The 24,787-nt window shown below is 42.1% G+C and overlaps 1 protein-coding gene across 11 annotated transcripts in view; it reads right to left on the bottom strand.

Annotated features, from left to right (window-relative positions):
• Window positions 1-24,787, bottom strand: part of ERBIN (erbb2 interacting protein) — a 249,589-nt gene that overhangs the window by 82,666 nt on the left and 142,136 nt on the right. For all 11 annotated transcript variants that reach the window (XM_039544892.1, XM_039544893.1, XM_039544898.1 and 8 more), the window contains 2 exons: window positions 8,108-8,186; window positions 4,424-4,513 (listed from right to left, as the gene is read on the bottom strand). In XM_039544892.1, coding sequence (XP_039400826.1) covers window positions 4,424-4,513; window positions 8,108-8,186 — 169 coding nt within the window. The remainder of the gene's footprint in view (window positions 1-4,423; window positions 4,514-8,107; window positions 8,187-24,787) is intronic.

The raw sequence follows: 24,787 nt of genomic DNA, 5'->3' as shown, positions 1-24,787 counted from the left end.
GCCATGTCCAGGAGAGAGGGCTCTGAAAGGCTGCCTTTGGGTTAGCCGCTAGCTAACTTTCCTGTAACTTTGTAATGGGAGAAGTGTGACGCTAAAACCATCCCAATGCAAGAGGTTCACTGGTATCAGGTAGTGAGTTTCAGCTGGCCTGATTAGTTCAATGTATACCAATTCACTATGGTTATAATCTGCATCTAAAAAGGTGTCATCTGATAGGGTCATTGGAAAACTAAGAATTCATTGATCAGTAATATTCTTGCATGATGTATGTACACAGTGTGCATTAAGAGTAATGGCTATATGCTAGAATTATGACTAAAACGTGTTTAAACCAGACATATCGGGAGAGTTGGTAAATAGGTCTGCCTTAGACAAAGGCATGTATATTTGCTTCTCAGGCTAGCCTGGTCACCAGGCAGAGACAATGAAGGTCCATTTGCATAGTAGGTAAACAAAGCTATCAGGCTAATCAATATAAAGACAGAGGAGCTGAATCTCAAGTGATAAGCAACTGAGTCAACAGACTGTATACAATATTATTGTATTATAAAAGTGTGTAGAGAGATCTTTTATGAAAGCCTATGACACTGGTGATTAGTATTGTCGTTAAACGTATGCATTAAGATTATATAAGGAATTATGAGTACCCATTGATATTAGCTTTTACAGTTTGTGCCCAAACAAAGGAAGATACAGGTCTCTCCCAGACAGGAGGGAACATCACAGCTATTTACCTGTCTCCGATGTAAATTAAGCGTGGTGGAAACAAATCAAAGGAAATCACATTTACATACATAGGGATGGGAAGCCCACACGAAGGAAAAAACAGCATGAAGTTATCCTGCCTTTTGAAACAAGTTCATTGAACTTTGGAAGATATAAGCAAGGGCAGAAGCCATTTTTGGCATCCATCACTAGACAGCCACAAGGGACAGACCTCTTGCAAGCTGAGAAAGATGGGTCCTTCAACCAAAGAGAGAACTGAATATAGGTGAGAAAGCTGCTTGGGCAAAGTTCTTTCATCTAGGAAGACAAGGGAACCAAGCATCTTGTACTTCTGTGGAAGATCCCAACTGAGGGGAAGTCAGCCATGGCTGGGAAGAAGGAAGATTGGTGAGAGAAACCATCTTGAACAAAGCCTGTACCTTGCAAGATTAAGTTTTAGACTATTAGATATGTATTTTCACTTTTAATTGCTCATACCCATCTCCACTTTTATTTCTTTTACTTGGCATAACTTAATCCTATGTATATTTTGTTATAAAATTTGTGGGGGGGGGGGGGGTTCACTATAAACCAACTCAGTGCTGTGTTTGAAGGGAAGGGTGTAATTACCTCCATTATTTTAATAAGATGTAATGGGCTTCTGTCTCTTTGAATGAGCAACAAACTTTAATATTTGTCTGAGTGGCCCAGGTGAGGGCTGGACACTTCAGGGCACATGGTTTTGGGGCTGGGGGAGTGTGTTGGGGTCACGTGCCGGTTGTAACCAAGGCTGGTGAAAGTGGGGTTGTGAGGCAATAGACAGGCTTCTGGGGTCAGAGCTGCTGAACCAGGGCTGTCTGGCACACAGACACTCAGGGTGTAACCTGCTAGCTGTGAGTATCCCAGGCTCGGAGCTACAGCAGCAAAGCATTGTAGTGCACCCAGGGTTGCAGGATAAGCAGTGACACAACCCCTTGCTGCTCTGATTTATACCCAGAACACCATGACAGTATGTCTATACTTCAAGCCACAGTTGTAAATTCCAGCTTGAGGAGACATACCTGCATTAGCACACAGAAAATAAAAGTGTAACCATGATAGTGTAAGGGGCTAGCCACCTCAACGACCTACCTAGAGTCTCAGATGGGATCATACTTGGGGTAGCTAGGCCCTCCTGCTGCTGTGGCTACACTATTTTTAGCATGCTAGCTCAATCAGAGCTAGCAGAGGTATGTCCTCAAGCTAGAATATACACATCCAGTTCGAAGCGTAGACATACCTCATGGCTCAGTTCTAAGAGTGAAGTGAAGAAAACAACTCCCACTCAACCTATTTGTAATCAAAATGTTTAATGCACAGTGTATCTTATTTTTTTTAAATACTGTATTCAGGAAATGAGTACATATATAAGAGAGATCTAGGCCAACAACCCTAAAAGTGTGCATCTCAGATGACTAGTAAATGCATTGCTAACAGACTACTTTTGTTCTTGCTTTTCACTGAGTGCCTACTGGTCTGCCAAACTACTTCAGCAATTGTAGAAGAGTAGTGCTATGCTTCTGCTTTCAGCACCTTTTCTGAGCACTTGTTTACTGAAGTGTATTGACTAGGATTAAAGGATCCTAGTCACTTACACTCAAAGGGTCAGATCTTCAGCTGGTGTAAATTGGTGTAGCTCCTAAAAGAAAAGTTTGGATGAGACATGGTAGGGGACAGGGGTTGAAAGAAAGAGCCAGACAGGACAGGGAAGAAGAGAGCAACAAAGCAGAAGTGGACAAACCAAAAGAACAAGGAGAAAAGGACAGACAGTACTGGCCTAAAAATAATTTTCTTCTTAACTATACTATCCTATCATTTTTGCACTGAAGAATTAACCCAGAGTTTAAAGGGTAGGATATAAGTATTTGCCTCATACTCTGATTTAGAGAAAATTTTCTTACGTGTATGACATTGCACCTGATATTCTTCACAGTGATGATATGATGATATGATTATGGCATAATTATAATGCATTTTGTACAAGATGGGTCATGTGAGGTGTCATTGGAAAAGTTATGATTTGCTAAATATGATTATCCTATTTGTATGCATGTATCATTTTTGTATCTAAAGTTATTGAATATGTATCTGTATTTCAATCGTGCTTACTCTGGGTGACATCCACAACTAGCCTTTCTGGTACAACAATGAAGAAGCCAGACAGTGCTGATGGTCCATCAGCAAAAACAATGGACCCTGGAAGAATTTAACCTTCCTGTGAATGTTCTGACCAGCCTGTAAGCAATTGCTGCTATGACTCAGCAAGGTATGCAAGGACATGTGACCAGGCCATATGACTCTGGACTCCAGCTTGGATACCAGTGTTTTTCCACAAACTGATGTTAGGACAAAGGGTTCCTGCCATATGCTAAAGCTATATAAGGCAGGGAGTAACATCCTCTCTCGTTCTTCACTCCCCACACAAGAAAACTCTTGGAAACACCTACGGAACAAAAGACTGAACTGGAGGAAGTGCTGGACCCAGGCTAGGGGGATTTCTAGCCTGTGTAGGAAAAACCTGGGGATTCCAAACTGCAAAGCAAGTGTAGCTTGTGCCTTAAGAATCTGCAGCCCACTTGTATCATCAGTCAGGGTGAGAGACTGGTAATTCAAATCCTATCTTTCTAGTATGTTAAGCATAGTTTGTGATTTTGATCTGTTTGCTATCACTTATAATAACTACAAAAGATAAATTTGTTCACTTAAAATCTATTTTATGTTTTAATCTAAACCAGTAAGTTTACAGTGAAGTGCTTGGGAATCTTAGCTCAAGGGGCTGCTGCATTTCCTCTCCAGATTGAGGGAGGAGTGAATGCTATGAGTTTACGCTGTACAGTTCCTTGTGCAGCACAGGATGGTATAATTTTGGGTTTATACTCCAGTGGGGTGAGAGAGTTTGGGAATCTGGTAGTTATTCTGACTGTGGCCTCCCTATTGTTGGTTCATGCAGTGGCTGGTCGGAGTCTGCATGTAATTGCAACTGGGTATATCCTTGTCTGAGTGAATGCTGGTGAAAGTGCAAGCTTGGAGAAGCACAGTATGAGAGGGAGCCCAGTGCAAGAGGCAGCACAGTGTAGAAGGGATCCCAGGCTGGTGGGTCAGAGGGCTCAGTGGTACCCCAGTTCCAGGTGACACCCCGGGGGGGGAACCTGTCACACAGGGTTCTGCGAATAACTGATAGCAAATATGTTATGTGTTCCTAAGCACTAATCATTCAGGAATCACTGGCTTACATAAGTTTACTAATGTATAAAAACATCTCTGTATGTACCAGAAACGGGTGGAATGTTCATAAATAGATTGCTGAAGATGAAGTCATTGTTTTGCTTGATTCCAACAATTAAATGGTGACCAAGCTGGATTTCGGCAAGATTAGTTTCTCATACTTAAAACGAGACAGACTTACCCCATGAAGTGAGACAAGGATCTAATTGTTATTTTCCACTAAGTGATGTTTGGTAAGGTTTCTCAAGGGTACAAATAGAACAAATAGAACACTCAGGAAGATCTACCAAAGAGGATGTTGGTGGTTTTTGTTTTATTTTAAGCTATGTAATACATGGAAAACCTGTTGGAGATTTATCTCCCACCCTTTGCTTAAAGAGGCAGCAAAACCTTTTCTGAATAGTTAAGAAGCAAGAATTAATATTATAGGTTTTCAGACTAAAATTGAACTTACCTGCCAAAATTGGCTGGCAAAAACTCAAGGAAAGCATCATTCAAGTATAGCTGTGTTAGGTTTAACAGTTGGGAAAATCCATCTGGAAGCCTAGATGAACACACACACAAATTTTTAGGCAGTGTTTTTGTTTCAACGAAGCATAGGTCATTATATTGTACTCTCTTACAACACAGTATAATTTGTTTAGTATAGCAAAATGAACATTTATGCTAAAATTAAGGTTTATCAGCATTTCTACAAGGCTCTCTCAGCCTGCACTCGGCTAACTGTTCATACCAGGATCAATTTCAAGGCCCTTGTTTTTCAATGCTATGAACAGGTTATGGTCTAGCTATCTGAAAGGCTTGTTTTCACACTGCAGTCCACTGTGGAAGATGCACTGAGTGGAAATACCAAGGCTAATGAAAAACTAGTAAAACTTTGAGTTTGTTTGTTTTTTAGGAGTGGAAGTGGGGTGATGGTCATTTTCAGCAGAGATCCCACCTTATGCTAGTCCTACTTCCAGAAACTGGGCCAAGCCTAAATCTTGTCACTAGAGAGACAAGAGCCATCACTTCTGGCAAGTCTTATCCTAGGAGATAATGGTCCATGGTTTGTGCTCCATGAAATAAACCAGACAGACTGGATTCTTTTTAATTAAGTAACTGATATTTGAAGAAGAGGAGCATACATTTGTCCACCTTCTTCAGAGAACTGGTGACTTCTAAAAGTGTCGGTTATGGCATTCAAATGTTATGGCTGTAAGTGCCTAAGAAATAGCAGCAGAAGCAAAAGAAGTAGCAGCAATTTCCTATTTTTTAAAGATTATGACTTTGACATTAAAATAAAAAAAAGAAAAGAAAAGAAAGAAAAACAACAACGTTCCCATCCTAGGAGATGGTATTGTGGTTCCCTGCATCTTTTGTCATGTTAAAAACCAAAAGTTTATGTAAACATTAGTCTCTTTATAGTAAGGATTAACACAATGCTTCCATTAAAAGCTCAGTTTAGAAGCCCTGGAACATCATATTTAACTTCATCAAAACTAAGACTTAAAAAATACACTCCAGTAGTGAAAGGGAAGCATAAGAAATTGTCTAAGTCGTACTTTCCTGAACAATTTAAACTTTAATCTAAAACAAAAAGTCAGTTTCTAACCTTTACAGTCTTAAAAAGATAACAAAACCTGACCCTAATGTAAAGCTGCGTGTGCTATATCAATAAATATTTACTTATTTATCTTTATCCAACATATCCACTCAGCCCTTATGCCTACAAAGTCCCATAGTTTTAAATTGAATAGTGTAGATGGATCATCTGATCAGTTAATTAGTACAAATTTAGTACAATTTACTTACACTTAATTAGTAATAATTATGTAATATACAGTTACACATTAAAATATAAATGATTATATGTGCATGCACATAATGTTGGATTGATTTTCAAATGGTATTTTATTAAGGTTATAAAAATTAACAAAAATGTTAATCCCTTCTTTAATTTTTGTATATACCTATTGAGGAAGACGATGTATATATAACTATACACAAAAAACAATGTTAAAAGAATATCAAGGTTGCAAAATCAAGCACTCAAAAGTAAGGAAATGCCAGAATTAAGGTTGTCTGTGCAACCCTAAGTCACCTCCCATATGTGTATCCATTATGATACCGTCTTTAACAACAAGGTCACTTTCACCCTCCGCTCTCCCCCAAAACTCCTGCCTCATTTAGTGCACAGGACAGATGGTATTCACAGAACCAATAGCTATTCAGTATCTTGTTTTATCCTTATTTTTCAACGTGTGAGTCTATGTCTTATTTATTGCACACTATTCAAACCTTGCTCTGAATACTGAGCTCCTCAGAGGTTTTTTCCATGGCACTCTTCACTAAAATATCTGAGTGCTTCCCAAACATTAATGAACTGATTTGCACAACAACCCTGTGTGTGGTGAGGTGGTATGATCCCAATTTTAAAGATAAGGAAGTGAGGATCAAAGAGATTAAGATCAGAACTGTTCTTTAATTCTGGTTGCCCAGTTTGAGATATCTAGGACTTGATTTTTCACTGTACTTAGCATTATATAATACTCTGTGTGTTCTAGCCCAGTGACTTCAGTTGCACCTATGAGTACTCATCCACGGATTTCAAGTCCGCCACCCAGAAAATGAGGAACACACAATTAGTGAGCACCTATGAAAAGTTTGGTTTAAGTAACTAGTTTAGCATCACACAAGAACTCTGTGGCAAAGGCAGGGAAAGAATCCAGTTTTTAGAGCAGCATTCAACTGATTTAACCTAATTCCATCCTGTAGAACCATACTGATACCCACATGGTTCATCAACAGGATTGGAACTCTTAGATCCACAGCACAGGCCTCTGCCACTTGAGCTACAGAGGTAATTAAGAACAGTAGTAGGTTGTGTCATCCTCTGTGTTGATCAGCCCATGTAGATCAGTGGTTTTCAACATGCTGTCCGTGGACCCGTGGGAGTCCGCAGACTAGTCTAAGATTTCTAAAGGAAATCCAAAGCACCTCCATTTGAAATTTTTTAGGGATTCGCAAATGAAAAAAGGTTGAAAACCACTGCTCTAGATCCATAGCTATTTGCTTACAGTGGAGACCCAAGAACCCTAGGTTCAATTCCAGATTCTGGAAGGGAGCATGTTCTTGTGGGCATACTCTTCTGCCCCATTCCCCTGCAAGTCTGACCATTTCTGCCATTGCCTGCTCCAGCCTGTCCAAGTGCCAGTCCTGTCTCTCCCTCAATAACCCCCTCATGCTCCTTCTCCCAGTCTCAGCTCCTTGTCCCAATCTTTCTCCCCATCCTGGCTCAGTTCTTGTCCCATCTGCATTTCAGTCAGGCTGCTTCTGCCTCCATGCTGACAGTTCTGTTCTTAGTTCCAGAGCCCAGTGCCACAGACACCTCTAGCAGCCAGGAGCAGCAATTGCAGGGAAAGTCCTGCTAAGAGCCTGCAGTCCTGGGCTTGGGCCTGATCAGTGCAGATGGACTCTGGAGAATTTACCTGCCAAACTGTAGCAAGTTACTACTATACAGTAATTATTATATTATTTATTTGTTGTGGCAAATGCAATTTTTAAAAGGTTTATAACTTGGCCAATTTTGGGCAAACAGTCATACAAACACTAGATAGCATGTCCCTTACACCAGCCTATCTCCCTGCTAAATTTCAACTCCGTGCTTCAAGGCATGGGGGCACTAGAGCATCTCAGTTTGTTTGTTTTCTTTTAACCATGGGAAAATATATATTCTTCCTCTAAACTTGTTCTCAGAAATCGTTGAATTGTTTTTGCTGAAACTTTAATCAAACTAGGGCTACCAACTTTTGTTGGACAAATTCCTAGAGGTTTCATCACATGACATTACCTTTAATTAAAGATTAATCTTTAATTCCTGGGGACTCCAGGACAATCCTGGAGGGTTGGAAACCCTAAATCAAACTCAACCTGAGGCAAATACCCAGCATAGAAAATTTCAGCCTGGACAGTTAAAGTTTGGCAAAGTTGTAAGCAACTGAAAAAGAGCATCTTATAATGGGACCTGCTGGGCAACTTTAATTATGGGGGGGCACTACTAGCTCCATGTGTAACTATACAGACATACAACACAATAAATGTTAAGAAAGTTTAGGTTTTGTCATCAGAATGAAGCGGGAGGGGGGACAAAACTTACTTTGAAATTGGATTTACACTGGCCTCAACAATTGCCAAAACTTTACAGTTTTTGATGTTTTCTGGAAACTCCTGTATGCCTGTTAAATAAAGAAAAGAAACTATGTTAAGTTATTAGACTCAATCACAGGCAGAAAAATGTTTAATTTAAAACATTTAAAAAAGAACGAATTCATTTAACAATTAATGCAGTGGTTCTCTAATTTTTCATTTTGAGGACCACTTCATAGGAGAAATATCCTTTTTCATGCACTACCTTCTCTCCCGATACCCACCATTTGTTTCTCAAAATGCTTCTTTCTATCGTCTATCAGGAAAGGCTCCCACCAACACTCCAGAAAACCACTGCAACAGTGATTTTCATGGATCGGTAAGGCAAATGAAGGGCCTGATCCAGAGCCCACTGAAGTCAATGGCAGCTTTCGGTCAGCCTTCAATCATCAATTACACAGATATACGTTTTCAGTAACAAATTGTGCTCCCCCTCTCCTCCGCCAAATTTAGACAGACTATAGATCAAGCCCACCTGATGTGTTTATGTGGCCTGCAAGACATGTTCAGATTATGCAGAATATAAACTTCATTCCTTTAAAAAAGTAAGAGTCTAGCCTTCATGGTTGCAAAGAACTTCCCAATGTTAAACAAACGTAATTGATTCTGTTGTCTTCCTAACTCTGTAAACAGCCTGAAACAATGATAGGCTTTGTTTTCACTTCCCAGAAAAGTGTTTTTTTTTCCCCACAGGACAACATGCATTAACTAGTCCACCATAAAATCCTAATGGAGACATGGCACTGTAGTTTTTACTATGAGGTAAATTAAGCAAGGTCAATCACAGGTGGGGATATAGCATTAACCTCACCTAGCTACCTTTCATTAAAGTTTTTATTAAAACTTCAGTGCTTTGACTCCAACAGGATTTTACAATGGGACAGCTAATGCAGATTAGTTATCCCACTGTAAAAAAACAACACCTGCTGCAGTGAAAGTAGCCTCAGAGGTGGGAACTTTCCTACCTTCTATTAATCTCACTTGGATGGTAACTCTACAGCCCAATTATGACTCTTCAATGTTAATGTAATCTTGCTCACCCCAAGGCAAGATTAACAGTCCTGTTTCTCAACCCTAGGTTCAGCGAAGAGGGTTACCATTCATCAGCATATACCACCCTCAGCCTCAAATTAATTTATACCAGTAAGACAGACAAGATGTAAATATTTAAATATTTTAGTCTACCCAACAAACATTACAACATACAATATACATAATCACAAATGGTCATGTTAGCAAATGCAATGTGGAGAGTAGGAGTGATGCCCATGGAGAGATGGGAAATGATAACTACTGCAGGGAAGGAAATGCTCAGGGGTGAAGAGGAGAAAAAGGGAAAGAAAAAGAAGGGTGAGGAAGGAAGAGAAACAAAGGGATACCTTTGCGATGGTTTAAAAGTAAATATTTTCCTCACTGAGTGACTCTGAATGCAACAATAAAGTATTGAACAAACAGCTAAATATTCAGCAAATCTCTCATTCAAATTAGTGGTAGTCCAGGTGTAGATTCAGGGTGATACGGTCACAGATCCATTGGAATACTGCTATGGCCCCAGCTTTTAGTCCTTGGGGAATTCTGCACCATTGCACATGCACAGAGTTCATGTCCCACACAGATTTCTTTGCTTCCCTGCAAAAAAATTACTCTCTCATAGGGAAGCAAAGAGAAGCTGCAAGAACAGTCATGCACCATATTCCAGCAGCGCAGGTGCATTGTTTTGGGTGCCCAGAGCAGCCAGCGGAGTAGTAAATCACTGGAGGAGCGGGGCTGGGGAAGCCTCGGCCAGTGGCTCCTACTCTGTGCCAGGCTCAGCTACTAATCCTGGCTGGGCTGGAGAGGACAGAATTTCCTCTTCCCCGGTAAGGAGCGGCAAGGGCTGGGTAAGACCCACTCCCAGAAACCTCTCCAGCTGCAGGAAGGGCTGAAACCCCCAGCCTGCTTCCTGCCCCCATCGCTCCTCAGCTGTGAGGAGGAGGGGTCACTGTACGGGTAGCTGCTTCCCCATCCGCCCAATCCCCATTCATCCAGACCCACCTTGTACCCAAATTGCCCTGCCAAGCCTCACCCCTGTACCCAGACCACCATTTGCACTTGAACCCCCACCCCACCTGCACCTGGACCACCCTGACTAGCCACCTGCATTCAGATTCCCACTCCACTAAGCCATCACCCGGATTCCAACCCCACCAAGCCAGCAACTGGGACACCCCCCGCGCTGAGCCCTCCAAACCAAGACCACCACCCCTGCTGAGCTCCAACCACCTTCACCTGGATCCCCCTGTGGAGTCCCATTGTGTCTGCACCCAGAGCCCTTCCCTCCCAACAAGCCCCTGTTTATCCTGATCTCCCTCACACCCAGGCCCCCCACCCTCACACCCAGATTGCCCCACACAGAACCCTATCACCCCATACCTGGATCTCCCTACATTAAGCCCTCCATATTTGGATCCTGCTGGGCTGAGCTTGCCTGCCTACAGCTAGTGTGCTTGGCACAGAGGGGCAGGGCCCCCGGGTGTTTCTGGGACAGTCCTGGTCCTTGGGTGGGGGGGGGGTGATCTCCTACACCTCTGTGCAGTCACTGGCTTGTGCTTCCTGCTGCCATTCTGGAGCCCCCACATTTATTTATTGACAAATACAATTGGCAGACTTTTGAAGAATTTTCAAATATTGTGTGCAGAATTTTTATTTTTTTGACGCAGAATACCCTCAGGAGAAAGCTTTGGAACAGTCTCTGGGAAAACCCCTTCAGTATGCTAGACTCCACAGGGGTTACCACTCCTTCACCGCCTCCTTAGACTGGACCCCTAGGCCTTTAGCACACCTGCTTTATACTGTGAGCTCCATTCTGTGAGTATACTGAGACAGACCCTCGAGGGAGGCTTAATCTTAGTGAGCAATGCAGCTGCACAAGCATCTGAAGTGACACTCAGTCAGTGATGTCAAACAGTAACAGTGGTCCCCAACCTTTTCGGCTGGCGGGCGACAGTCAAAGGACCACTGTGGCGGTGGAGCACCCACCAAAATGCCGCCGCATCTCGATGACGTCACTTGTCGGTGACAAGCGTCGTCATCGAGAGGCGTCCCCGCTGAAATGCCGCAGCGGCATTTCGGCAGGTGCTCTCCCAGGGGCTAGGACGCGGGCACATTAAGATGCCCCCACGGGCGCCATGGCGGGCACCGCGTTGGGGACCCCTGAGTAAGGTATATTAGTTGACTAGAACACGGTATAGGAAGACCTTGGATAGCATAGAGAAATGAAGGTTACAGTAGAGTACATTCTAGTTAGCCAGAGCTCAAAGCTCTCTAGAGCCCTCTGTTAGTCAGTCTGACCTCCTCAATCAGACTTCTCAGTGAGCATCCCCCGATTCCTCCAGCAGCCAATACTTAACTCCCACCTCACACCTCTCCAGTCCTTAATCTCTAAACTGGGGAGATGTGGCTCTGCCTCCCTGCTGAGAGGCGGGGAGTCTAGATCTCTCTCTGGGTCATTGGTTACTAGGTGTCTACGTCCAGGCAATTGGATCTGCCACTGTATTCTCAAGAGCTTTGCTGATATGGGACCTAAGGCCTCAGACAGCTAGGCATCATTCACACCTGTGTCTCAGCCTGCCAAGAACAAACAATCTCTTTCACCCACTGGGTAACAATGCAACACATAGGGGAAAACTGAGGTACAGATCAGCTTCATAAACATTACAAAACATTTGCCCATCACAGATACACCATTCCCACTAAGATTAATTAAAAAAAAGAAACCATTTCTATCCATCAAATAAGTTTGATACCTTGAAGAAGAAAAATTCATTTTTTAATATTTAACATGTAGGTATGTAAAAACTATATGATTTGTAATCTGATGATTACCACTACTTAATACTTAAACAACTTTTTAAAAGAAAGTTACAAGTATACAAAAATTATGTTTTGGTTAAAATAATAAAGGCCGGAAAATAAAAGATGGGGATAGCAAATGGAGTTGGGATGGGGACTAAAAGAGAACTACAATCATATTATTTACATTTTCATTAAATTTGTCTTCTGGTATGTCTTCTCATCTATGCTGTAATTCAACAACACAACACAGAGATGAACAAGTTCCAAAATTATAATACTGGCTTAGCACTCTAAACTGGTGTGTGTATCAGCATAATTTCCAGGATCTACATATTTAAACAAGCTTCTAACAATTCGATTTACATTTCTTAATGCATGTACTATTATCAATAAACACAGCAGAACGTAAGAACGGCTATATTGGGTCAGACCAATGTTCCATCTTACCTAGTATCCTCTTTTTCAACAGCAGCCAATGCCAGATGCTTCAAAGGGAATGAACAGAACAGGCAATCATCAAGTGATCCATCTCCCTGTTGTCCATTCCAGCTTCTGGCAGTCAGAGGCTAGAGACACCCAGAGAATGGGGTTCCATCCCTGACCATTTTGGCTAATAGCCACTGATGGACCTATCCTCCATGAATTTGTCTAATTCTTTTTTGAACACCATAATTTCTCCCCCGATTATTGTTATCAGAAACAAATACTACTATGGCCAATAAAATAACTGAAAGTGAAGGTCCTTTTTTGTATGGCTATAGAATATAGATCAAAACCATTTTCCAAATTTGCAACTTCTTCTCCTAAATCCAAGGAAGCCTGCATAAACCCACATATTACACAGTGAATTTGTAATCTAAACAGTCTCTGCCAAAATTCCTGTTAGGACTTGTCAGAGATTTGGGCAAGAAAATGATTTGAAATACAGATTCTATAAAATACTCTATGAGTAGGAAAAATGGCACTGAAGCCCATTTTCCCTGGCCAAGAGCATCACCTACACCAGGGATTGGCAACCTTTCAGAAGTGGTGTGCCAAGTCTTCATTTAGTCACTCTAATTTAAGGCTTTGTGTGCCAGTAATATGTTTTAACGTTTTTTAGAAGGTCTCTCTCTCTAAGTCTATAATATATAACTAAACTATTGTTGAAGCTTCATTTAAAATTAAATTAAAATGCAGAGGCCCCCCCCCCCCGCCCCGGTGGCCAGGACCTGGGCAGTGTGAGTGCCACTGAAAATCAGCTCGCTTGCCATAGGTTGCCTACCCCGACCTACACCATGCATCTAGATCTTTATTATTCGATAATTAAGAAACATGAGTCTTATTACAATTGCATTTCCTTTTCCACTGTAATATGCTACATTGCTCCTATATCCTTCTGCAGGTATTTTTATTTTAAATAAGGTTATATTGTCTTAAGCACCATAAAATCTTATCACAATAGTAGTTTAAACTAGATTATAAATATAAATGCTGATTAATCTCTGCTTTTAAATTCATTCTACTAATCTATGGATTTCTCCATTAAAATGTAATTCTTTTGACTAAACTTTTTACACCAACTGATTCTCCAGATAATCAGAAATATTAACATATGATAACAAAGATAACTCTTAAAATCTTGATACAAATATAAGGGCTGATGCTCTTATCCAGTAATACAAGTGGACAAACATCGTATCAAGCAGATGAACATTTCTATGCCAGACGCTCTCTCCTCCAATAGAAATGACTCTGTTCCAGTTCTGAAGTCAGGAATCTAGGAGTAGGAGGTGGCCAAGCTAAGGAATAGCCACATGCCATGGAATGTTCCTTCTCTTAACCCCACTGATAGCCATGAGTAGGTTAATAATGTTCCAAACAACATTAACTCCTCTTTGCAGCCTGTACTATCCAGCTCCAGGGAGGCAGTCAAGGACAATGAATCTAGAGAGTCACACTACTAGGTGGGAACTGGGTTCAGAGATCACCAAGTAGTGGCAAGCCCTACCCAGAAGACTCCTGGGCTAGGAAGGATTTAGCTCCCAAAAATAGTATTTTGAATTGCTTGCCCGGGCACACAAAAATCTGGACCTTAAATAAATTTCTGGCCTCCTCTGTCAGGTGACCTTCAGACAGCTTCAAAACCTGTCAGGTAATCAGTTGCTGAACTCCCAGACCCCCTTCCTAATGCATCTAAACTGGAACTAGTAATTCCCCTGGAACTGCAGCCAGCCTGCTGTTCTAGCATAAACACATTTGAATGGAGGTCCATCAAGGCTGAGGAATTTTGATGACTTTCCCATTGTTACCCTTTTTGCTAGATGTAAGGATTTCTTCTAATATCTCCTGGGTGTCCCAGCTCAAGATGGAGGACACAGGGCAAAAGTGAAGGGCACAGTAGTTTACAATCCAAATGACGTTCACAAAATAGAATGAAGTTTGTAGATTGATTTAGACATACACTAATCACAACTTTTTATCTAAAACCAAAAGTATATCTGGTGACCAGACACAGAGGAATAGAGAAGTGGGCTGGCAGAAGAGAAGAGTAGATTGGCTGGTGAAATTTGCATTTTTGTTGTCTTTATTAGATAAATGGATAGTTAAGTATTCTGAATTAAAATATTAGCTACTGATGGACTGAAAAAATACATTTACAGTTTTTTGGTGTAATTTCTTGCTCATAATTGACAAGTGCAAGACAATGCAGTCTGAGCTATGCAGATTGGCTGATGGATGCGCTGCTGTGACATTATTTATTCTATTTTTAAATCAGAGAAAGAAAGGAATGTGTGTCTTGTTATGAAAATCTCAAACAGGAAATGGTGATTTTCTACAGCATATAACTCAGCCAAATGTGAATGAATTTCCATGAACCTAATTGCACTCCCCTGCAAAATTTCAAAATCCCACTGCAAGCTATGGAAGCAACAAAGCTCTCCAAAGAAAGATTGCAAGATTTTTTTTAAATAATGGAAAGTGTTAGGCAATCTTAATATGGGGTATTCTGTAGATATAAAACCAAGGCCACAATTGTGCATGTGCTTAAACGTTAAATGATATGAGCAGCCCCCCTTTAATGAACTACTCAAGTGACCAAAATAAGCATTCCAACATGAGAATGGTGGATAAGAGACACTTTTATTTTTTGAAAGAATGGGATAGTAATCGGTAAGTTTTAAAGGTGGCTGCGAAGGCACCAGATGATTGGCTGCAAAATATTTCTTAGGAATAGCAAAAAATGCCAAAGCTGACTCTGCTTGTGAAAGGTATAAACCCATCCTCTCTACTCCCCTGGTGGTTTTGGAGATCGTTAATTAATATAAAAAAGGGAATAACTAAGCCAGAAGTTGCAGTACATAAGAAAAGTGTGCAGGTAGCCCATTAATTAATGTATTTAAAACTTTGAAAACTATCAAGAAACCAAATCTGAAATGGCACAAGGAAAAATAAAATAGGCCAAATCTCAGTTGCCATCTCTCTTGGCAAGCAAAACACCTTGATTTGGTTCCACATACTTGAACAAGGGAATAAATTTGGAAGGATGTTAGTCAGATTGTTAAAATCTGTAGGAGTCCGTATGCACATCACTGCTATCATATAACTGGAAAGGACCTCAAGAGATCATCTAGTCCAGTCCCCTGCACCCAAGGCAGGGCTAAGTATTATCTAGACCATCCCTGACAGATGTTTGTCCAACCTGCTCTTAAAAATCCCCAATGATGGAGATTCTACCACCTCCCTAGGCAATTTATTCCAGTGCTTAACCACTCTGATAGGAAGTTTTCCCTAATGTCCAATCTAAACTGCCCTTGCTGCAATTTAAGCCCATTACTTCTTGTCCTATCCACAGAAGTTAAAAACAACAATTTTTCTCCCTCCTCCTTGCAACAACCTTTTATGTACTTGAAAACTGTTATGTTCCCCCTTAGTCTTCTCTTCTCCAGACTAAACAAACTCAATTTTTTCAATCTTCCCTCATAGGTCATGTTTTCTAGACCTTTAATCATTTTTGTTGCTCTTTTCTGGACTTTCTCCACTTTGTCCACATCTTCCCTGAAATGTGGCACCCAGAACTGAACACAATACTCCAGTTGAGGACTAATCAGCGCGGAGTAGAGCACAAGAATTACCTCTCGTGTCTTGCTTACAATACTCCTGCTAATACATCCCAGAATGTCCCCCCCCCCCTTTTTTTTTTTTTTTTACACACACAACAGCATTACACTGTTGACTCATATTTAGCTTGTGATCCACTATGACTCCCAGATCCCTTTCCGCAGTACTCCTTCCTAGGCAGTCATAAACAACAGAGGGACAAAAGAAAATACAATTAAACATATCTTTGTAAAAGCTTTCAATGTTTTTATGAACTATGCACATCCAACATGTTAATATAAGGGTGAGCAGGTAAAAAGTTTTTAAAGAAACTGGGAATACTTAAAATAGATCCCCTTGGGGAGAAGACAGTGAGAGAAGTTAAAGGGAAACAAGCAATTAGTGAACTCTAATGCAAACAGAAATGCAAACCTTGCTGGGCTTAAAAATATATTCTTTATAGTTTTCAAAAATATCAACCTATTTACATACAGTACTTTAGAAGCTATCTAGAATTAACTGAAAACTAGTGATTGTGAATGAGGCCACTACTACTACTATTGTTTTTAAAAACATAGCTGAATTATTAAACATTTTTTCGCTCACCTCCTTCCCAAGCATATCATTTACCAATTCCAAATTAAGGCCAGAATTTACACACAAACATTTTAATAACTTTTTGTTGTAAATAGTTCATTGAAGAACTAAGAAAAAGGAGCAAAGCAGTAAGCTAGCACGAGAGACTAAAGGGAGAGTAAAAGATGAGATGGTGACACTTCACTTGGGAGCATATGAGATAGAAGGTGCAGTACTTGAACAAGACTGTAATTGTGCATCAGGGCTATTGCTCTTGGATCCTTTTGATGAGCAAAGAATACATAGGTATTTTGCAGTTGACATTTAAATCCAAAGAGTTCTACCTTAGGCTAGCTGAATTTCTTCATAGGAAGGTGAATCCTACTCCACTGGATCTACCAGCAGCCTGCTTAGCCAGTCTGCCATACAGTAAGTTTGCCTCTGATGTTGAGGGCGTGCAAGGATAAAAGAGAATTTCCTGCTTAGATTAGAAAGGCTTGAGGTTTCCAATAGAGGAGGATCCCCAATCTTGTTCCTTCCTACTTGCTGTTGCATGACACAGCCATTTTGTTGTTTGTAAACTAAAATCTGACATCCTAAGGATTGGCCCAATTAGTTTAGTTCAGAAAGGTTAATGTCAAATTCTCTCTCTCTTTCTGGTGAGCCAGGTTCTAAGTTCTCTGAATGAGTTGCAAGAAGAATGCTTCTCAGCCTGCCAACCTCCCATGTTGTCACCATTATCCTTACTAACCCAGAGATCCCTACCCTTGAGAAAACCCATTCTAGATTGGTCATCAGTTCTCTTCTCATGGTGAATTAAGAATTCATGATCTTCTAGGACCTAGACAATTGTGAAGGTGTCAAAAAGGGTCCTTTATCTTGAAGGTGTTTATGTTTAAGTAGTCTGCCATCAAGTCACCTGAGATCAGAAAGGGTCTGTTCAAAGCTTTGGAGGTCCGATAGTGCCCCAATGTCAGAGTTCTTGGGAACTAAATAAAACTGAGAGGAGCCTCTTCTGTTCCACCTTACTAAAAACAGAATTAAAGTTGTATGTACAAAGAATTCTCAAGATCTGTATAATAAATGCAAGTGTTGTCATAAAATCTGAGGTAATTCTATCACCGCATCTTGCTTTACTGCAAACACATCAATACTGTTATGTTGTGTCATGGCTCTCATGTCAGCTACAAAAATATTTTGGGTGTCCTTTATGTCACACCCACAAGGCATGGTCCAGACCCTTCATATTGAGAACTGCCCCACAAAACTATGACATGTAGCAAACCTACTGATGCAGCAGAACAATTATAACAGGTCCACAACAATCTTGTATGTAAAGGACTGACTTTATCGGATTTAAATAGTATGTTTTGTGGCCTCACACTGAAGCGGCATGTGCTGTACTGTTGAGACTCAGCAGATGGTTCTCTCTACCACCACAACATAGTGATTTTGAGAGAGATCTTAATTATAAAACACATCCTAATAAAATTCTGGTTACTAAAGAAAAAAAAACATCTTTCTACCAGGTTACTAATGATATAGAAAAAACGGTTATCTACCTCTCGTAACTGTTGTTCTTCGAGATGTGTTGTTCACGTCCATAACACATTAAGTGTGCGTGCATTGCGTGCACGGACGTCAGAAACTTTTCCCATTAGCGGCTCCAGTCGCGCTGGCAGGAGAGCCCCCGCCAGAGTGGTGCCTCCATGCTGGTGCATATATACCCCCTGCTGACCTGACCCCCCTTCAGTTCCTTCTTGCCGGTGACTCCGACAGAGGGGAAGGAGGGTGGGAAGTGTAATGGACGTGAATAACACATCTCAAAGAACAGTTACGAGAGGTAGGTAACCGTTTTTTCTTCTTCGACTGATTGTTCATGTCCATTACACATTAGGTGACTCACAAACTTACTGTAGGAGGAGTGTAGGAGTCATGGAACAATTGATTGGAAAACAGCCCTGTCGACCGCCGTGTCATCTCTGGCCGCTGCGCTGAGACTGGAAGCCCTTTCATTCTCTCGGCGATGGCCAAGATCTCCACGGTGCTGGCTTGGAGCAGTGCGCTGGGGAGCAGTGCGCTGACGGAGCCGGTGCCGCACGTTGGCTCAGATCCAGTGCCCTCGAGTCTTGTTGCATTAGGGGCAACTGGGAGTCCACGGAGGATGAGCTCGACTGGGACTGGTGCTGGGAGTGGTGCCAGGGCGGTGACCTCGATTGGGGCACCATTGCCAGCTTGCCTCTGGACTAAAAAACTTGGTGATGGTGATGGAGGCTTCTCTTTACCAGGGTGGGGGCTCGCCGTCGACAGCTCAATGAGGTCCTTTGCGGCCTCAAAGGTGTCCGGCGTGGAGAGCTGTTCTAGGAGCTCCTCCAGCCCTTCCTCCACACTCAAAGCACTTAGTCTGGGGCTCGACGGGCTCTGCGGTGCTGGAGCCACCAGTGCCAAAGCGTGTCCTGGGGCCGCACCACTCTTTTGAGTGCTCAGTCCTTTTGGAGGTGCCTCCTTCTTATGAGGAGAGCGCCCTCTGCGAGATCAAACGGTGTCAGGCCTGTCCTGCTGCCTCAGCGTCATATGCTTGCGGTGCCCTGCCAGAGCCAGATCATGAACTGATGCTGGGGCACTCTGCACCAAGGACACCGATGCCACAGCCGGATGGTCTGAGGCCAAAGGTTGCAGCGCGGCCTCCATGAGTAGCTGCTTGAGGTGAAAGTCTCATTCTTTCTTAGTTCTTGGATTGAAAGCCTTATAGATCTTGCAATGCTCAGTCAGGTGTGATTCCCCCAAGCAACGGAGATATGAGTCGTGGGGATCACTGTTTGGCATAGGCTTGCGGCACGTGGCACAAGCCTTAAACCCTTGGGCCTGCAGCATGCCCCGCAGCCCAGGGCTGGTGCTGGAAACAACTTCCAAACACCTAAAACAAAGGAAGCTTAACTATCAACTATTAGGAAGTGCTATCTACTGAGAGCTATTAACAATTGATAACTGCTAACTACAGATAACTATGCTAAGGGATCACTCGCAAGTGAGAGATAAGGAGTTATTCCAACCCCGGTACGAAGGAAGTGAAGGGGGGTCGGGTCGGCAGGGGTATATATGCACCAGCATGGAGGCGGCACTCTGCCGGGTGCTCCCCTGCCGGCCCGACGGGAGCCACTTAAGGGAAAAAGTTTCCGACATTCATGCATGCGACACGCGCACACATAATGTGTAATGGACGTGAACAATCACTCGAAGAACTCATGATTGCACATGAAGGACTTGATGCTGAGCACCCTCAACTCTGACTAAAATGAGAATTGTGAGCACTAAGCATGTTGCAAGATCAGACTCTAATGGCACAAAGCAAAAGATGTAAACTGTTTAAAAGATAACTTTAGACCAAAGATAAACCTGATCCTGAATTCCTTTACTGTGTGTAACTATTTTTTCCCCTTGACGTGTGCAGTGCCCAGCACAAAAGGAGCTTGACCTTGATTGAGATCTATTGGATGTGTTGAGACAACTGGGCCTACAAATTTACTCAAATTGTGAGCTCAACTGTAAAAAGTAGGTAAAGGTATGTAAGATGTTACAATGAGCTAGAACAACAAATATTAATAAAAGAACAGGAGTACTTGTGGCACCTTAGAGACTAACAAATTTGTTTGAGCATAAGCTTTCATAAGCTACAGCCCACTTCATCGGATGCATAGACTGGAACATACAGCAAGATATTGAGAAGATATCTTGCTGTATATTCCAGTCTATGCATCCGATGAAGTGGGGTGTAGCCCATGAAAGCTTATGCTCAAATAAATTTGTTAGCCTGTATCCGCAAAAAGAACAGGAGTACTTGTGGCTCCTTAAAGACTAACACGGCTGCTACTCTGAAACCAAATATTGATGAGTAAAGGTATGAAAGGGAGACAGAATAACCAAATTAGTCTAAACAAAAAGTCCAAGTTGACATGATTCGAGGACTGTGTTCCGCAGGAGATGTGGAACCAGAAGTTAAAGAACCAAAATTGGAATATTAGATTCTAGGCCTAATTGGTGGACAAAATAATGAGGGGATGGGCTATTCCACCCACAGCTCCCTTTTGGGGTGAACGTATGAGAGAACAATGAAAGACCAACAAGAACAGATTGGAAAAACAGGTGGAGGCTGCTGGAGTGAGCTTCACCATCGTGGATGCTACACACACCATTTCTCAGGTCCCAAGACTTTCATCAACCTGATTCCTGAGTGATCTTCTGGCCAGAATGGGCCAGAAAGAGAGGGACCCATATATCACATCACCACAACTACCTGTCCAGCTGAATCCCAAACCCTACCTGAGATGACAGATGGTAAAGATGGTAATAACTGAGCCCTGTTCTACACTATGAGGTTAGGTCAACTTCAGCTACATTAGGTCGATTTTATAAGCAATGCGGCTACACAACCAACCCTGTTCTGTCGACCTCAAGGACTCTTAAAATCGACTGCTGTACTTCTCCTCGGCGAGGGGAGTAGCACTAAAATAGACCTTCTTGGTTCGAATTTGGGGTAGTGCAGACCCAGTGTAGTGCAATTTGACTGGCCTCTGGGACCTATCCCAGAGTGGTCCAATGTGACTGATCTGGACAGCACTTTCAACTCTGATGCACTAGCCAGGTAAACAGGAAAAGCCCTGGGAACTTTTGAATTTCATTTCCTGTTTGGTCAGTGTGGCGAACTCAGCTGACCATGCAGTCCCAGAATCGCAAACGAGCTCCAGCATTCTGGAGCGAACGAGAGACACTGGATTGGATTGGTGTATGGGGAGAAGAATCTGTGGAGGCAGAACTCCAATCAAAAAGAAGAAATGCTAATATATATGCCAAAATTGCAGAGGGCATGGTGGAGAGAGGCTACACCAGGGACACACAACAGTGCCGCGTGAAAGTTAAGAAGCTCAGGAAAGCCTACCAAAAGACAAAGGAGACAAACGGTCACTCCAGGTTAGAGCCCCATACATGCCACTTCTATGATCAGCTGTATGGCATTCTGGGGGGCGGGGGACCCTATCAGTACCCCACCACTATCCGTGGACACCTGCAAGGGGGGAGTCCCACACAACATGGAGGAGGATTTTGTGGATGAGGAGGAGGAGGAGGAGAATTCGCAGCAGGCAAGCGGAGAATCCGTTCTCCCTGGCAGCCAGGACCTTTTCATCACCCTGGAGCCAATACCCTCCCAAGTCTCCCTTTTGTTCTCAGAAATGTATCTTCTTAAATTTTACTCTCCCTTTGTATCCCCTTTACAGGTGCAAATGTTTCTATGTTCCCCATTTCATCTCCGTCCCTGAGGTTATCACAGATTAGAAGGTGAAAAAAAACGCACTTGGGATGATATGTTTTCCGAGCTCATGCAGTCCTCCCGCACTGATAGGGCAAAGCTGAATGCATGGAGGCATTCAGTGACAGAAGCCAGGAAAGCATACAGTGAGCATGATCAGAACACACAGGAGGAGATGCTGAGGCTAATGGGGGAGCTGCAGGAAAGGTAACAAGAGTACAGACCACCACTGCATCCATTGTATAATCGCCTGTCCTCCTCCCCAAGTTCCATATCCTCCTCATCCAGACACCCAAGAACGTTGGGGAGGAGGCTCTGGGCACCCAGCCACTCTACTCCAGAGGATGGCCCAAGCAACGGAAGGCTGTAATTCAAACAGTTTTGATTTGTAGTATGGCTACAATAAGCAATGTGGCCTTGTCCTTCCCTCCTCCCCAACCCCACCTCCTCCCCCACCCCACCCGGGCTACCTTGTCAGTGATCTCACTTTTTTCTTAATCAATAAAGAATGCATGGATTTAAAAAAATAGGGACTTTATTTCCTTTGCCAGCTATAGTTGAAGGGGGGAGGGGGATTGGCTTACAAGGAAGTAAATTCAACAAAGGAGGCGGTTTTGCATCAAGGAGAAACACACAACTGTCACACCATAGCTTGGCCAGTCATGAAACTGGTTTTCAAAGCCTCTCTGATGCACAGTGCGCCTAGATGTGCTCTTCTAATCACCCTGGGGTCTGGTCATATAATCAACTGAGATCCAGGCCCTTTGCAGCACTCAAGTTCCTCAAAAGGGACAGACTTTGGCCATAAAAAGCCAGTCAGGAATTCTCCTGGTGCAGAAGGCCTTCTCATTGCTATAAAGAAGACTGATGCAACTCCTGGTGCCAGCCCCATCCTTCCACACCTGCATAGCAGTTGTATCAGCTGTAAGGAGGGAGCATGGCTTCTCCATCACACATTCTCTGATGGCATAGGTTCCCTATTGGACAGAAGTTAGAGCAACTCTTCAGCTACTCTAATCCTCAGCAGGTCTAGAGCAAACTGGCTCTCGGAATCAGGGAGCCATAGCTGGCATCCCCTCCTCTCTTCCAACGGGGAAAATCGGTTCCTATATCTTTTTGGGAATAAGTGATCCATTTTGTTTGCAAATCACATACCAAATTTTGCAAAGACACAGTGCTGTTTCTTTCTAGTGTAAATTCTCTCTAATTGAAAGACTTGAAATAAAAGCTGTGCTTGGTACACTACTGGTATCCTGATCAGGAAACAGAACATACAAAGGTGGATTTGAAAAACACTCAGCCAAACTGCATCCTTTGTTAAACTGGTGAAAATCCAGAGCAAATTGAAATTTCTCCTGATTTAATCTAGTGTAAATGAGAGCAGGATCTGACCCAAATCTTTAAACAAATATTGGCAGAACTAAGTTAAAAATATACATAGTTGAGATTGACAACTAAGTTATTAATGGTTCATTAAGTCATATCTGATAGTTAACAGTCACAAAAAATGTTAAGAAAAGCCACACATGGCCATACAAAAGTATAATAGATATAAAACCTATTATATTAATATTTTAGCCATATTGCCATTCCTCTGTATCAAACATGAACAGCATCAGCTGAACTGCATGTTTAATATTAGAGTACACTGTTTGTATTAAGGAAAATATCACAAAAGACTTGTTAAATTTTCATATGAAACTGGTGATGAACACCTATAAAAAACAAATAAATTGCATGTATAGTAACATCTACTAAGGAAGAGTAAAGTATCAACATAAATTTGCTCTCAAGAACAGCCAAGTAGATATCAAGTATCCAAATATAGAAATGTTAATCCACTGCGCTTGATATATAAAACAGAAGGCTCTGCAGTAGCCTTATGTTTGATTATGCCTTTGGCAAGAGGCATTAAAAGCATCACTGTCACTAATCTTATCCCCTTGTGTGTTTTACACAATTTATTTGCTTAGCGAAGACTAAGTTATTTCTTATCTGTGAGAACAAGATTACTTTTTCCACCAAAGTGTGGCTCTGTAAAGTAATCAAAGGGAAAAATATATTTAGAGATGATTGGAAGAGAAAAATGTTTGCTGTGCAGTAAAATTTACTGGCTACAGGGACATAGTCTTGATTTTGTGTATATACACCACAGACCAGATCTTCAGCTGGTGTACATAAACTTTAATGGTGCTACAGTGAGATATGCCAGCCGAGGATCTGGCTTTACATTCAGTTACAAATAAAGAACAGAAGAACTCTTACAGGTAAATTCATATTAAATCAATAGCTAAGAACAATATGAAAAACAACTCATATAGTAGAAGTCTGACACTGAAGTTGATCAGCAGTTAGTGCCTCCAGACATATACCATGTTACCTGCTAAAAGACGTCAACCAGTCTCATTCAGTACACCTCTACCCTGATATAACACCACCTGATACAACATGAATTCGGATATAACGCGGTAAAACAGTGCTCTGGGGGCGAGGGGTGGGCTGCGCGCTCCAGAGGATCAAATCAAGTTCAACATAACATGGTTTCACCTATAACGCGGTAAGATTTTTGGCTCCCAAGGACAGCGTTATATCGAGGTAGAGGTGTACTTTTACATAGATAAAAGCTGTCATTCAAAGCATAAAACTTCATAAAGGCGGGAATAAGGGACTTGAGTAATGAAAAACAAACCTATTTTGCCCGCTGTGTTGCAAGTACTATGGATTCTAAAGACTATTTCTGGAAGTGAATTAAATGACTCTGTTCTGTGTCTCAGTGGCTTTAACCATCAGGAAGTAGGAAGCAATATTTATCAATCAACTGTACCAAAGCCCCAG

This window comes from Mauremys reevesii, linkage group 6, assembly GCF_016161935.1.
Source record: "Mauremys reevesii isolate NIE-2019 linkage group 6, ASM1616193v1, whole genome shotgun sequence".
In the NCBI taxonomy this organism is placed as follows: Eukaryota; Metazoa; Chordata; order Testudines; family Geoemydidae; genus Mauremys; species Mauremys reevesii.
This window is presented reverse-complemented; position numbering and strand designations above follow the sequence as displayed.